The sequence below is a fragment of the Scyliorhinus torazame genome, chromosome 5 (assembly GCF_047496885.1).
Source record: "Scyliorhinus torazame isolate Kashiwa2021f chromosome 5, sScyTor2.1, whole genome shotgun sequence".
Classification (NCBI taxonomy): Eukaryota; Metazoa; Chordata; class Chondrichthyes; order Carcharhiniformes; family Scyliorhinidae; genus Scyliorhinus; species Scyliorhinus torazame.
The window spans coordinates 206,400,947-206,417,923 of record NC_092711.1 but is presented as its reverse complement, the minus strand read 5'-3'; the positions used below and the strand labels follow the sequence as shown (position 1 = coordinate 206,417,923).

Genomic DNA, 16,977 nt, shown 5'->3' with positions numbered 1-16,977 from the left:
ACATTGTATTTATAGGATTACAACACTTGATAGTTATCGCATTGAGCTCTCAAGATGTTGCTGAAACTTAATTATCCATTCAATAATGCAGGGAATCCTGCTGGAGAAGAATAGAAATTCACAGATAATCCAACATCTTTCCACTTAAATTGGTTTGATAGCTGAAAATAGGCAGGCTGTTGTGTTCACCGACAGAGCAAGTTACTCTATGCATTATATTTTGGAATCCCAAGAATGTCGTAACGCTCTGTAGGAAAGAAAGTCTCTTTTCGATTTTGCTCTCCAATTTTGTTCATAGACAGAAGATAAATTGTGTTCTTCCAGTAACTCATCCCCCAGAACGTCTCCATCTCATTTTTTTGCTCCCTTTACCCTCTAGCCACTCAAACATTTCCCTATTGCCAGCCAGAAATCTCCATGTTTTCCTCTTTCTTCCTTTATAGGACTTTCTATGATTTGGTTACATTTGCTGTGGCAATGGCTCGGAGCTCTGCTCTGAAGGTCTTTTCAGCAAATATCAAATGTTGGACTCATCCTAACACTGGGGAGTATGCTACCAAATGAGCGATCAGAGAGGAGCTACCATTTTGCTTTGTTTTTCGACAAGAATTTCTCGTGGCAAACGGTAAGGGGCCAGGTTTGCCTGCCACACTGAGTTGGATTGATCCAGCTAGCATCATATATACCAGATAGGAGCACTGACTATTTTAAAAGGAATATAGAAACTACTGATGCCAATATTAATGCACATACACACAAGTCTCACACCTTCGCAGTGTGGTACTATACCAGGCTACCATGCCTGATTTTGATATCAAGAAAGTGGGACAGTGAGATGGGTCACACTGGCACACTATGTGGCAATTCTGCTTCTAGAGACCTGGAAACAGGGATCTTTCTATGCTGAGAAAATCTGACAAGCGCATATGTTTTACACATAGCTATAAACAAGGTAACACGATGAAACAGTCTCTCACGAATATAAGTGGTTTGAACATCATTTATTCTCCATCCAGCAGGCCAATGAACTTGGTCAGTAACACTTGCTCTAGATATGGGATTATTTTTAATAACAGTGATGACTGTTCATCTGCACGCTGGCAGCCTGGACTCCCAATAGTCCTCACAGGAAACATCTGGACTTTCCATACAAAAGTTAAAAATACTCCAGTGTCATATGTCGCCGTTGGAAGATTAAATGAAGATCCTGTCGCGAGGTGACTAAATGGTTCAGGCCTGATATACCCATGAGGAAAACTCAGTCAGTGGATTTACTTTACTGGTTCGAGTTCACTGGAAGATTGTTTTCTCTGCCTGATCGGAACAGAGTTTGTATCCCTTACAATACTGGCTAACATTCATAATTGTTACTGTTCTCCTAACATGATCCCAATTCCTGAAAATCTCTCCATGCAGAATCAGGTACAAAGACAACTGGAGCATGGATGATTTAAGTCATCGACCTTCCATCTCCCCACCTCTACTCCTTGAACATAGTCCATAAATCCCAATTTTTAAAAACATGTTTATGAAAGTCTTCCCTCCCAAGATCACCTTCTTTGGCTTGATGTTCATTTTAGTCTGGTCTCCGTGAACACGGCAGGAATTTTTTTTCATCAAAGGCGCTATATAAATGCAAATTATTGTTGCAAAAGATATTGTTAGGCAAGGCAAGTTAATCAAGCATTATTGAGAACGGTACACAGCGAGAGAAAAAGAAAAAGTAGTTAATCGCTTTCACTAAATTTTGCAAATCATATTTTGTCAATTTCAAATCAGTTGGTTGTGAAAGTTCCGAGGCACAGACAGACTGAGAAGGTGCAAACCGCAGCAAATCCTGTAAATTTAGGGACTTGTGCACCTTTACTGCATTGTAACGCACAGCAGGATTAATTCCGTTGCCGACATGTTGGTTTCAGGATCCTAAACACAAGCTCACAACCATTTCATCTGATTACATTCTACCTCCTTCATTTTTGATTTGTTACACTCAGGCAGTCAGGCAAAGTTGCAAAATATGCTGTAATCACTCCCCATAAATAATGCAGTGATGTTCAAACATTGTAGAACTGGAGGGTAAAATAACAAGAATGGAAATTTTGAAGAAGGAACCAAAAGCAGAAACAATTTCCCCCAAAAAACAAAAACAATGTCTGAGGGGAGGCAGGCCATGACTGAACTAAGGGCATGGTTCTAGTAATGAAAGAATAGAAGAATTAGAGAAATGGTACAACTGGGACAAATATACAATTAGGTTTTAAATTACATTGAAAATTAAAAAATAACGTTGCAAGGAAATGTGTGTACATCAAAAACAGATGGGAAAAGCTCCACTTATCTAATGAATGAAGATAAAGCAATTGCAATGAAATTGGATAATTTGGAAACCAAGGTGTGACCAATCTCAGCAACTTTAGTTCACTGACTGCTGTAAGCCATAGACACAAAGACCCTGAGGGCTTGTCACCAACTAAGAACCTCATGAAACAAATGCATGGCTTTGGAACTAAATTACTGCACTGTCAAGACAAAAACATTAATGGATGAATTACAAAGATAAGAAAGACTATAATTTCAATAGTGCTTTTAATGGCCACTAGATGTCTCCTCGGGCTTTACAGCCAATTAAGTACTTCTTGAAGTGCAGTCACTGACGTAAAATATAGGAATTGTGGCAGTTGTGGCACACAGCCTCTCACACATAACAATGTCAGTTTTCAAGGGGGGGGGGGCTGGTGAGGGTGGCAAGGAGTACCGCCGGGATGAAAGGGAGCTCACGTACAGCAGATGAGATACAGGGAGGAGGGCCACTCGCTGAAGGGGACACAGACTCCTCCCACACATGGAAAATCGAGGCAGCGAACAATCCGAACCTCCCTCAAAACCTCAATGGAGAAACAGGACTTTTCTTTCTCTCTTCTCTCCCCCCCCCCCCCCCCCCCCCCGGAAAAATGTAAATAGAGTAAAGAGTTCTGGCATTGATTTATAAATATAAATGTACATAAGACAATTGGAGCATGGGAACAAAGGTCACAGGGAAAGTGACAAGCTATTGTACAGATGTTTATGAAGTTGCTGTTGCTTGTTTTTTTCTTTTGTGTTCTTGTTGTTTGGCTGTCTTTCTTGGGGTGTATAAATCTTGTTACTAAATGTTAAAATCCCAATAAAAATACATTTGCAAAAAACAAATTCATAAAATGTATAGAATCCCTATAGTGCAGGAGGCCATTCCGTCCATAGAGTCTGCACTGATCCATATCGTACTGTTATGGGCCAGGGCTTAGAAACTCCAAAGTGTATTATGATGTTCACCTGACCTATAACTTTTATGTTGAATTTGGCTAGGATGAGCACAAGAGCCTTTACTTCAGGTTTGATTCATCAGACTTTCTAGACGCTTTTATCAAAACAAAGTTTATTATAAGAATGTAGTTAACATATAAAACAAGAATTTGGTATCAATTACAAACATTAAGAAAACACAACAGCTACAGTAATCTATGTACATAACTCTTAATGAATCCCCCTCAGCTGTTCCAATTCAATACAAAATCCAACAAACTAAAACCCCTTTCAAGGGTGTGGCCCAGCACACATTATTCGATGAATTCAAGTTAACCTTTTTAAAACATAGTGAACATCTTAGCAACCACTAATTCAAATACAACCCCCAAAGACTGCAACACTTAGTAATCCTTTTAAGCTTTCCTTTTAACATCCATAAGACTTAAAACACAAAACCTTTAACAGAAGCACATCAGGTTAAAGTCATTACTGAGAGCAGTTATTAGTTTTAATTCACCAAAGGATCGATTTACAGTTTTTAGATGACAGAGAGAGAGACTAATACCCCTTCTGGCTGTGACTGCAACCACCCAGCTCTGAAAACGAAACTAAAACACACCTTGGAGCAAACAGCCTAAAACAAAAGTAAAAACCTGACAGACAGCCCAGATCCACCCACACTCTAACATCACTGATAAACACCCATTTCTTAAAGGTACATTTCTTAAACACCCATTTCTCAAAGGTACTGTCACATGACAATGGGACTGGTCCTTTCCCTGACATTCTGGTCCAGCCTTCAACCAGAAAGCAACACTATCTTCAAGGTTACCAAGGCAATGTACTTCCAGTTCACTGGAACAGCTTTAAAATAAAAACGAGAAAACAGGGAAACACTGCTTCTCTTCTGCAGTCCAATCCAACAAACTGAAACTCAAAACCCTAAACCCCTTATCACCTGACAGCCACAGCCCAGCTCCACCCACAAATGACATCACTGAAGCTACAAGCCATGTGGTCAAAACAAAACCTCTCTTCAAGGGACACTCACACGACACCACCCTATTTCTGCAACCCAACAATCTAACATTCACGTCCCTGGACACGAAGGGGCAATTTACCACAGCCAATCCGCCTACCACGTGCACCTTTGGACTGTGGGAGGAAACCGGAGTACCCAGACGAAACCCACGCAGACACAGGGAAAACGTACAATCTCCACACAGATGGTAGCCCAAGGCCAGAATTGAACCCGGGTCCCTTGTACTGCGAGGCATCAGTGCTAACCACTGTGCTACCATGCCACCGGCGAGAGATTAGCATTGGCCAGGACTCCAGGGGTAACGCCACTGCTATTTTTGTTCAAAATAGCCTCATGGGATATTTTAGATCCACTTGATTAAGCAGATGGGGGCCTGGTTTAATGTCTCCTCTCAAAGAGGGCATCTCGGACTGCATTGGATTGTCAGCACTGATTACACCCCAAGAGGCAGCACATGCAAGTACAGTGATTCTGGCAAGCAAATAGTCATTCCGCACAAAAGGATGGTCATTCCGCATAAAAGGATCTGCTGGGCTTTGTAATGCGACCGAGATGAAGAAACAAAGAGATGATTTCCTCAGGCCTCTGTCATTAGTCCAAATCACTCCTGAAATATAACACCTGTTTGCCACTGCCTTTAGCATTGCTTGAATAGATACTCAGTAGAGAAATCTATGCTATATTAGCAAACTCATTAATAAGGTTATGGAACATTAATCGAGGCAGAGAGTACAGACCTAAAGACTTTTGCCGTAATACATCAAGGAGACTACTTTAAATGTATGATTCAAATAGCTAGCATACAAGTGATTTGTTGTCCAACTGTCACATCTCTTACTTGGGAACAGGGGGAAATTCAGTCCCTCGGTTTCTAGCACGATTCAATTAAGTCATGGCTGATCTGTAATCTGCGATTCAATTGCCAGCTTTTTGATCCAGATTTCTTGATATCCTCACACAACAAAGCATTGTTTATCTTTGTCTTGGAAATTTCTATTGATCCAGCGTCTACAACCATTTGCGGTATCCAGCCCCGGATTTGTGTGAAATGTGCTTCCTTATTTAACTCCTTCCTCGTCTCCTTGTTCTGCAGTTCCTCAACAGAGGAAATAGAGCAGATGCAGACTGTTTCTCACTTTAAAGGTCTTGATTAGGTCACGCTTCAACCCTCTAAATTGAAGAGAACAAACCTGTTCAATAACTCAATCTTGTGAATCTGCCCTACACCCCATTCAAGGCAAGCATACCTTTCTGGTCAAGGCAAAATTCGAGACAAGTATCACTTTCTCACATTTGTATTCCAAGTCTCGTCAAATTGTGTTCGCCTTTCGGATTATTTTCTGTAAGTGCCCACTGTGACAAGTGATTTGTTTATGCGGACATATAAATCCTCCAATTATCTTGGTCCGCCAGTAGTAAAACAAAAATCACACTTCACAAATATCCACATCGAACACCATCTGCTAAACCTTTGCCCACTCACTCAGTCCATGCCCCCTTTATAACTTCTTGCTCATAGCTACACAACTTACTGTGCAAATTGCCAATACATAGAACAAAATAAAAATCTCATTACAGACAATTCTTTGCATAATAATATATGCAAATAGGGATGGTTTAGCACACTCTGGGGCTGGTTTAGCACACTGGGCTAAATCGCTGGCTTTTAAAGCAGACCAAGCAGGCCAGCAGCACGGTTCAATTCCCGTACCAGCCTCCCCGAACAGGCGCCGGAATGTGGCGACTAGGGGCTTTCCACAGTAACTTTGTTGAAGCCTACTTGTGACAATAAGCGATTTTCATTTTTCATTTCATATATAATATATCACATTTTTATACTTGTATCTGAGCTGCAACAGTGTTCAGAGTTATTGACTTGTGGCACTGTACTGATCAGATGACAGAGAGCCCACAAATGTTAGTCTTGCACATGGAACAGTATTGACCAAAACTGGTCTGTATGTTTAACGTACAGACCTAAAGACCTAAGAGAGCAAACTGAATTCATGAGCTGTAAGTTACTGTAACAGAATGCACAAGTTTGTTGTAATCAAGTTATCTGTCTGTTAAGATTTTGTTCCACAAGTGTTTCAGTGGATATCAGAAAAACAGATAATTGGAACTTGGATAATTAGAGTTCTAATGTGCAAGTGGCAAGTGAAAGGATTTCACTGCAATCACCTTGGTTACTAATGATGGATACACTCCATAATGTGGTACTGAGACTTACAGACCAGGAGGTTTTCCAAGCTTGAGAAAAATAAGAATTTCTACTCCCTTCTCATACGCTGTGAAAGAATCTTAGCTCCTACTTTTTGTCTCCTAGCTCACAATCAGATATTGCCAACCCACACCACAACTTTCTCTCTCTCCGCCTCCTTTAAGGCCTTCCTTAAAACTCAATTTTTGTGGATCACTCATCGGGATAACTGCTTGTATGGCTCCTATGAATTACCTGGGACTTCTTTTTATGTTAACTGGAAGTTTAGTTACCGTATGGAATGTTGGACTGAGTTTGAGAGGTGGATCAGAGGCAAGGCAGCAGAATTTGTTGAAAAAGTCGAAGAATTTGAATGAAATGCAGTGGGGAAGACATCCAATGAAATAATTATGTATCATCAGGTACGTTAATGAATCCCATTAGTCTCATTGGCTAAGGTAGTAAGCATCACTGTGCAATTAAATCAGCATTCCCAGAAGAGCAACATGAATAGCTCAATAGACAGATTACCTCCATTTGATTAAAGCATTTGAACCAACCTCATCTTCTAGACTAGCATAACATAAACCAGATGCAAATGTTAGGCCTGGAAGATTGCTGCAGAGCTAAGAATTTGGCAATTGAAACTGTATTACGCATTTAAGAGGGTGATTGGAATCCATTCCCATTAGAATATATCCATCTTTGAAAGTAGTTTCTTGCACAATTTTGCATAAAATTGAAGCCCCTCTTTATTTGGTATTCTCTGCCTCCAATGCTGTTACCCCTCAGTTGGGAATGAAGTGTGCACAGTTGGTCATAAATTTCTGCACAATTTGGCAAACACAAACCTCCTCCTGGCTCTCAACCTCATGAACCCAAATCCTTAAATGTGGAAGCCTGGCAAATCTACTCCTGGGGACCCTGCCCACACAACCTATTTAGCTTAGGACTTCCAAAGTGTACAGTACATTGAGCTTTTCAATAAAACTAAAACAGCAAAGGCACTTTGGCCCAGACTGCAGCATCTTCTGCATCGTGTCAGCCATGGTTCGGTTGGCAGCATTCTCATCCGAGTCAGTCCCACTTGAGCGCAAATATCAAGGCTGACCCTTTTCAGTGCAGTACTGGGAGTGCACTGCATTTAGTGCGTACAATTCTGGTTGCCACACTACCAGAAGAATGTGGAGGCTTTGGAGGGGGTGCAGAAGAGTTATACCAGGATGTTATGTGGTCTGGAGGGTATTAGCTACGAGGAGAGGTTGGATAAACTCAAGATTGTTTTCACTGGAATGACGGAGGTTGAGGGGCGACCTGATAGAAGTATACAAAATTATAAGTGGCATGGACAGAGTGGATAGTCAGGAGCTTTTTCCCAGGGTGGAAAAGTCAATTACATGAGGACATAGGTTTACAGTGCGAGGAGCAAAGTTTAGAGGAGATGGGCAAAGAAAGGTTTCTTTTACACAAGAGGGTGGTGAGTGCCTGGAACTCACTGCCGGGGGAGGTGGCGGAAGCAGGTTGCTTAAGAGGCATCTTGGCAAATACATGAATAGGGTGGGAATTGGGGGTTACGGACCCAGAAAGTGCAGAAGGTTTTAGTTTAGACGGGCATCATGATCGGCGCAGGCTTGGAGGGCCAAAGAGCCTGTTCCTGTGCTGTTCTTTGATGAAAGTGCCACCTTGTCAAACCAAGGCCCACTTTACCCTCTCCCGTGAACACAAGAGGCCCCATGGTACAACAGGAGGGTTATCCCTGGTGTCCTGGCTAATATTTATCCCTCACCAACATCACAAAAGCAGATTAGCTGGTCATTATCACATGGCTGTTTGTCGGAGCATGCGGTTCTTCCTTCATCACCACAGGAATTACACTTCTGAAGTAAACATATACTGCTTCTTCTGGTATAACGTTTTACAATGTAAAGTATGAAAATTCAATTAATTCCTAAAAATTGTGGAGGAAAATTATGCAGACTTAACAGGGCAAGCATTGATTTCTTTCTCCTACTTGCTGCAGGGTTCTTGGACTCCTTGTTCAAACCATCCAACCTCCACTGCTTCCGGCATGCTTTGGAATTCCTCATCCATTCGCCAATGGCTGCCAGCAATGCCCAAGACTGAGACAGGGTGTAACAGTTAGGAGCTGTCAAAGTACCCTCTGCAAATTCTAGAAACTGCAGTCAGCCATTCACCCCCTCCAGTTTGTTGTCATTCAATTAGTTGAGCGACATTTACCTGCCTAGAAGTCTCAGAATTTTCCGAAGCACTTGCAGCTAATTAAATACGATGGAAGCATAATTGCCGTTGTGTTGTCGGAAAAGCAATAAGTCAACTTACATGCAATGCCCCATTAATAGCAGCAATAAAATAATGACCAGATATGGCCCACACAGCAATATTGGTTACTATAAGTGGGAGACTGAGAGGTAAATGGCAACACAGGAAGAGCAGGCAGGCAAAGGGCATGAGTAAGCTGAAGCTGTCTTCCATCCAAAACAAAGTTACTCTAGCTGATGATTTTCACCGTGTACCATATAAAATGTGATGATGAAAATGTAAGAATAATCCATTGGACACTTCTGCTCCAGTCCTTCTGTATTCTACATCTTGTAGCTTCTGGTATCACTATCCTTTATGGCATAGCAATGTTATTTAAGAGCTGATAGTTAAGAGTTATCGAACATTAATACTGACATGAATGGGGAATTTTGGAGACTTGGTAGTACAACCAACTTTTCTGAATTTCTGAATAAAGAAGCCGGGCAGAGAACATGGTGTGGATACCACTCAATGTCTTAACTGCGTAGAAACCCATCCAAAACAATTACAGTTCATGACAAGCACCACCCATACAACAGCAGTGACTTTTTTTTAAAAAATCAATTTTATTCCTTTAAGATAAGGACTTGAACTGTCTCTAAACATACATCCTACTTTGTTTCCAACAGAAACCCTACATGCAGGAGGACGACATTCAGCCCATCGAATTTACACCGACCCTCTGAAAGAGCACTCCACCGAAGCCCACTCTCCCGCCCTATGCCTGTAACCCCCATGCATTGACCCTGTCCAATCCACCTAACCTGCGCATCTTTGGACGGTGGCAGGAAACCGGAGCATCCGGAGGAAACCCAGGCAGATGGCAGATATTGGGAGTACGTGTAAACTCCACACAGGCAGTCACCAAACGCCAGAATCGACCCCCAGGTCCCTGGCGCTATGAGGCAGCAGTGCTAACCACCCAATAGATCTCTTAATGGTTCAGTGGTTAGCACTGCTGCCTCACAGCACCACGGCTCCAGGTTTGATGTTGGCCCAGGGTCACTGTCCATGTGGAGTTTGCACCGTGTCTGTGTGGGTCTCACCCCGATAACCCAAAAGATGTACAGGGTAGGTGGATTGGCCACACTAAATTGCTCCTAATTGGAAAAATTGACAAGAAAGATCTCATAATGGCTTTTCATTGCACCAAAAATTCTAATTTCAGCTTTGTTTTTGTCATGATAAATGTATTTTATCAATGACGCTTTGACCCTTGAAATAATATCTCCCGGGTTTCCCGCCTGCCCTCTCAACTATCAACTCTAATGCCTTGTTTTCTGCAATGCTGCCATGGTCATAAAAAACTGGTCACAGGAAAATCAGGTTCTGCACGTTGCTATCAACGTGGCCAGAGTAGCCAATAATTGCTGGATGGATGACAACGGCACTCAAAATTCTTCTTCCTTTCCTGTGGGTCCTGATTGGATCGAAGGATAAGAAGCAAATGGTCGTGGTGTCAGACACAAAGCAAGTTGAACAGAGCTACACGGTCATGACATCTGGCAGCAGTGAGAAAAATGCCAGCCAAACAACATTTTATAGCTTCTGATTTTTGCCTTGCAGGGACTTCAACACAGTGTGACCGAAATGCACGCAGGTGGCAATTTTTGCTTTCTTTGACCAGCCAACATCAGTCAAACCCCAAAATTCCCCAAGTATATTCAGAAATACCCACTGCACTAAAAATTCTAGCTCTGAACTGTCCGAATGAGTCAGTCAGTTCAGCATACAAATTCCTACGTAGAAACACAAATATGTCCAAAACAATAAATTCATGCATTAATTACTAGAAAAATAAGAATTATTGGACAAAATCCTAATTACCAAGGTCAGAGACATTTTCTTAAACATTAAAAAGGAGCTATTAAAAGGCAATTTGTTTTAAGTCAATTATGCAGCTGAAGTTAACAAAACCTGACCGGTTATCAAACCGTATCAAAGCACAAAAGTTGTAGACAACTAATATTTAGGAAGCCAGCCTCACTATCTCAAACACAATGTCTAACCCAAATTCAGCAAGCAGAGCTTTCATATTAAAAGCCAGAAAAGAATGCCGTGCCACATGACAAAGCATTACCTGACACTCATTCGTGACCCCATGAAACCTTTTAACCCTTAAATATGCAAATAATTTATGGTACTTTAAAAAAAAAAATCTCTAGTTCGATTTTTAAAAAGCTACAGAACCAACCACCTTTACAACAGGGAACATTTTTCAAACTGAAAAAAAAGTGTTTAATGGAAGCTCACTCAGGTGCTTTAACTCTTATATTTTTGCGCGCGCACGTGCCAAGGCAGCACTGCACAATGTGTCAGAAGATGAGCAAAGGATAAAAGAGAGGATTCAACAATTCAACCAGGACACCTGGTGGTGGCATGCGGCGGTAGAGTGAAAAGAAAAAAAGTAAAAAAAAATTGTGCAGGAATTGAGGCGGATAACAATAAGACCGAGGCATCATTGCAATAAACGATCAAGTGTCAAATACTGCACCATGCAGCACGAATCAAATGCAGCCATTTAGTGTACTCAGCCTTAACCTTAAATGGCAAACGGCAGTATAAATCCTTACAAAAAAAGTATTAAGCGCGTGCAGTACGCACCATTTAATACATTTTAGCTGTCAGTCCTGAAACATCAGCTCAGTAATTAATGCTAGAAAGTACATCAATGAATATTCTACATTACCAGAGTACTGACATGCAAAAAAAATCATACAGCGTTTTAGCAAACTGGCATCTGCAAACTTACATGTATGCTGGAGTCAGTGTTGCTGTCCTAGATGGCTTCAGCACAGAAACTGGGAATTTCCAGTTAGTGGGGTTGCTGGTTTTCCATTTCAATGGCATGTTGTTATAAAGGTACTATCATACCAGCGACAAGCATTTCCAAAATAGACTTCCAGCTAGGAGCTCCATACCAGATAAGACTATTCACAGTGGCTGCAGCTCGGAACACGTGAATGATTCTGGCACTGCTCTTAAGCTAATGTTTTCCATTGCCGTATTTCGTGCAACAGAGCTGAAAGGCATTCTCTGTTCCCCAAATCCTTTGTCTGCCCTAAAGCAGAGAGACGTGGTTTCTCTATCGTGCTAACTCAACAATAGTGCCTGCCACCTTATTTCAAAGCAGCTCCGGCTGCAACATGCAGACCGATTCTCAGCAGCAGCACATTAGGGCTTTGTTTACCAGCACACTGCTAGAACACGATAAGGACTGCAAGAGCAGTGCTACCTGTACGGAGCTCTGCAATGAAGCAGTAAATTATTCAGTTTCCACCCTTCATTTCAGTAAGATTTGAACAGCACTGTAGAAGGAAAAAAACACACACAAAAGGATCATGTGATATATCTGAGTCATCAACATACCTACTCAAAATACACTTGTCATCCTCTGTAAATTCTTCTTTTGGGCTGCAACAATACAAATGGGATATAAATTTCAGCATAGCCCTGGGCCACTGCTAATAGACATCAGGGAACAAATTCAGCAGCCTGATTTTCTTCTGTAAAAGCTCCAACCAAACATAGCATCGATGCTATTATGATAAAACCCTTTTCCCATTCTAACAGTCCATCACAGCCATAATGCAGAGTCCAAGATGTCAAAAAAAATCAGAAATGATGCAATTTCCTGGATGCCCGTCTACTGTCTGCTGTCAGTGTGCTTTTATTTTCCCCCATACTCCTTCTGAGCACCACACTCAAACAACCGAGTATTTTGCAACGTGCTGTATTGCATGACTCTCATTCTGTATCTTCTGCGGGGAACCGGGACTTTGCTTGCAGTATGATCCAGCAGTCACAATCAGGCAGTGCTGTTAACGGTCCAATTCAATGGCTCTCAAATAGCTCATCAACCACTTGAAGTTGTGTCGGAGCAGTTGGTCAAGCAGGTGGCCATCTGGGACCACTCTGCTGTTCTGCTGGTGATCCCAGGTGCTGGCGACAGATAAGAATCTCGACACTCAGAGCATGTGGTTTCATAAGCAAGAGCTCGGAGAGCAACATATTAATATTTGACCAGCCTCTTTCTTTTAAAGAAAAAAATGATTACTGAACGCATTGCTTTGAAAGAGACTGCAACCTACCTCAGAATATTTTATGACAAATTTTCAAAACCTTCACAGTTGTTTGATCTTTAAATAGTCAGAATATGTTTATTAATATCTGGTCACATATAACTGATTTGAAACACTACGCTTCCATATCTGCAGTGGAATGAAACCTACAAATAACAGGCACATTTTAACTTGCCCCAAGAGAAATGTTTTTATCATCCAGAACAAACACAAGACATACAATTATGTGACAGTTTTAGCAAACCATTACAAAGTTAAAATGTCCATAGCCTTGAACATGAGGTGCATTTCCATGTTAATTGTGGTATTGGAGAACAGCGTTATTTGCTCTAAACAAACACTGCAGCTATCGTGTAAATAGACCTAAAATTTTGACATTGAAGTCAATTCAGGCCTGAACAGATTTACAGTGCACAAGTTCAATGTTGGTGCATGGTTGAAGCCACTTGGTATGGACACTAAATGGGGTGTAAATGCACTCACTCCATCAGCCATGGAAAACAGCAATAACACATTTCTGCAATAGCTTTTTCTCACCTAAACTGACAGCCTAAAAGACCCCGACAGAGATTACAGCTGTAATGATACATCATTACACTGACTACTCTTTGCAATTTTGCTTGTGTGTATTTCATTGAGGTGATGCCAGTTTAAAAGCAGTAGCACAGGGGAAACTAAAAATATTCCAGAGCGAAAGACAAATCCCCTAATGGTGACACTCAGGGAATGTGGCTTCATAAATAAAATGTGTTTCAATAATCTGGAGAGACTGAAGTGTAACACTGTTCGACTCAGAACAGAGGTTAAGGGGAGATCAAGTAGAGGTGTTCAAAATATATGTTCCGTTTGAGAGAATAAGGAGAGTTGCCAAGCAGAGGACGGAGCTTCAAAGTAATTGGCAATAATGCCAAGGGGAACAGAGGAGAATCTTTTTTTAAAGAAACGGGCTGTAACATGTCACCTAAAAGGATGGTGGAAGCAAAGTAAATAGCAACTTATAAAAATGAATTGGATCTCAACCTAAACAGGAAAAATATGGGGTAAAAGCAGGGCTTGGAACTAATTTGCAGCTCGTTTAGAGATGCCTACCCAGGCACAATAAGTTGGATGGACTCCGATGCTGTGGATCTCGTTCCCATGGTCTTCGGAATCAGAGATGAGACTACTGCAATTGATCCAACGCTGGTTCTAATAGAGGCACTGTTACAGTTAATGAAAACTAGACACTGCACATCTGTCAACTAATATACCTAAAGTGATTAAAATTGAGGAAGGGAGGATTAAATTCCAAGATTTGGTAGGTTACTTCACTCTAATCTATACAAATTTTATCAAAGTTTAATATATGCTATTGCCTTTCACTTTATACCAAGCTATTTTGTAAATTCAATTCCATTCACATTGCAAAATTATGCCAACGTGTTAAGTTTCCTGAGACTACAGCCACAGCTCACAGAATCAGAGAATCCCTGCAGTGCAGAAGGAGGCCATTCAGCCCATTGAATCTGCACCGAACATTTGAAAGACCACCCTCCACAATCCCAATCCCCACCCTATCCCTGAAACCCTACCTCACCTTTGGACACTTGCGGGCAATTTAGCAGGCCAATCCACCTAACCTGCACATCATTGGAGTGTGGGAGGAAACCAAGCACCCAGAGGAAACCCAATCAGACACGGAGAGAATGTGCAAACTCCACACAGTCACCAGAGGTCAGAATCGAACCCCGGGCCCATGGCACTGTGAAGCAGCAGTGCTAACCACTGTGCTGCCCGAACCAGGATCCATAAGAAACACCTTGCAGTGCCTTCAAGTGTGTGTGAATGTAGCACTGTCAACTGAATCATGGTCAACCCATTACATAAGGAGCAATTTCATAATTCACATCTCTGCAGTGGAGCTCTGGCCTCCCAGATGTAAATAATTGGGAACTCCGATAGTGTGGAAGGATGTAGCAGGTTACAGAGGGATATAGATAAGCTGCAGAGCTGGGCTGAGAGGTGGCAAATGGAGTTTAATGTAGAGAAGTGTGAGGTGATTCACTTTGGAAGGAATAACAGGAATGCGGAATATTTGGCTAATGTGGATGAGCAGCTGTACAGAACTCTGGTACGGCCGCATTTGGAGTATTGCGTACAGTTCTGGTCACCGCATTATAGGAAGGACGTGGAGGCTTTGGAGCGGGTGCAGAGGAGATTTACCAGGATGTTGCCTGGTATGGAGGGAAAATCTTATGAGGAAAGGCTGATGGACTTGAGGTTGTTTTCGTTGGAGAGAAGAAGGTTAAGAGGAGACTTAATAGAGGCATACAAAATGATCAGGGGGTTGGTTAGGGGGGGGACAGTGAGAGCCTTCTCCCGCGGATGGAAATGGCTGGCACGAGGGGACATAGCTTTAAACTGAGGGGTAATAGATATAGGACAGAGGTCAGAGGTAGGTTCTTTACGCAAAGAGTAGTGAGGCCGTGGAATGCCCTACCTGCTACAGTAGTGAACTCTCCAACATTGAGGGCATTTAAAAGCTTATTGGATAAACATATGGATGATAATGGCATAGTGTAGGTTAGATGGCTTTTGTTTCGGTGCAACATTGTGGGCTGAAGGGCCTGTACTGCGCTGTATTGTTCTATGTTCTATGTTCTATGAGCCTCACTCGATTGTGGCCAGAAAATTCTGATATCTGCTCCCGTTGAATTTCCGCAGTCAGGAGCATAAATCACAACACCACCCCAAAATAAGTCAGTTTCGAATTTTTTTAAATCCCTGAAATCAGAATTATATTTGCAAACAATATCTAGGTATACATAAAGCGATATGAAATTGGGGAGGGAGGAATCAAAACTAAGGGGAACTGAGTCTTTTTACACCTAGCGATTCCTATACAGGTTGAGTATCCTTTATCTGTATATCTGAAAATCGAATACATCTGAAAACCAGAATGTTTTTTTGAAGTGCTATGCAATTAATTTGTATGTGAATAAAGCAATGTAAATTATATTACAAGTGTAATAAGTGTTAACGGGTAAGAAGTAGGGTGAGAGAGTTGGGAAATTGAGGAACGACCTCGCATTTGTTGATGTAGCTAACTCAGGTGATTGTAATGCAAGTACCCCCCAGCCGACGATATGCATGGTAGATCTGAAAATATCGGAATACTCAAATGCAGTTAGTCCCAAGGGTTTCGGATGAAGGATATTCGACCTGTACTCCCATCTCCAAAGGATTTGTACACCCTCATCCAAAATGGCAATTAAATCAATCCAGTTCCCCATACTGGTCCTTTGGGGTTTTTTTTACGTAAATATAATTTTGAAAGAATCAAATTGCAGTTTATACCCATTTACTAAAACTTAGATTTTAAGAAATTATTTCATGGATCTTAGGACAATCCATTGGAAGTTAGAGATAACACGGTGTATAGTTTAAGCTTTAACTAAACATTTTGGATGAGGCTGACTGACATTCGTAAATCAGATTTAACAATTTTACAGCTAGCTTATTATTTCTTGTCTGAGATTAGAACACCTGCATCAGCCTCCTGCGCTGGCTTCTTTCACTACTTGCTCTAAAACATGGAAAGATACGGTTAAATACCCACCTCAAGGAAAACATGAAGGGGCAACCATAGGCTAATTCTACAGTCATACTTAGGGCAGACTGGGAAGGTTCCCTTTCCTGAAGGATATTAGTGACCAAATCTGGTTTCTGGAGTAAAACACCACTTTATCTGTCTGGTACTGGCCCTTAAATTACAAGCTTTATTGAATTTAACTAAAGAACTTGCAATTCTGGGTTCTGAATCCATGACTTTGGAATTGCTAGCCCAGTATCATAACTACTAGGCTACATAATTGGCATAAAAACTGAAAAGATGTAGCTGCACTACAATATTTGATGCCAAAGTTAATTCTCTTGAAGAAGAACAAGGGCAGCCAGAGTTACCACACAGCAAGGTTACATGCCTACTGCAAAAGATAATTTGTCTAAATCTAAAACCTCTTCTCTAAAGGTTCTTTTGTGTTGTGCTAAGTGGTTTGTTAATAAGC

At 41.4% G+C, this 16,977-nt stretch overlaps 1 protein-coding gene across 4 annotated transcripts in view; it reads right to left on the bottom strand.

The window, feature by feature from the left end:
• The window catches only part of klhl13 (kelch-like family member 13), a 319,987-nt gene that overhangs the window by 121,792 nt on the left and 181,218 nt on the right, over positions 1-16,977 (bottom strand). The window contains exon 1 of one of the 4 annotated variants that reach the window (XM_072505056.1): positions 12,219-12,716. The exons of 2 other annotated variants lie outside the window; for them this stretch is intronic. In XM_072505056.1, coding sequence (XP_072361157.1) covers positions 12,219-12,298 — 80 coding nt within the window. In that variant the 5' untranslated portion in view covers positions 12,299-12,716. Of the gene's footprint in view, positions 1-11,601; positions 12,115-12,218; positions 12,717-16,977 lie in introns of those variants that run through there. One more of the 4 variants, XM_072505053.1, reaches the window with a different exon arrangement.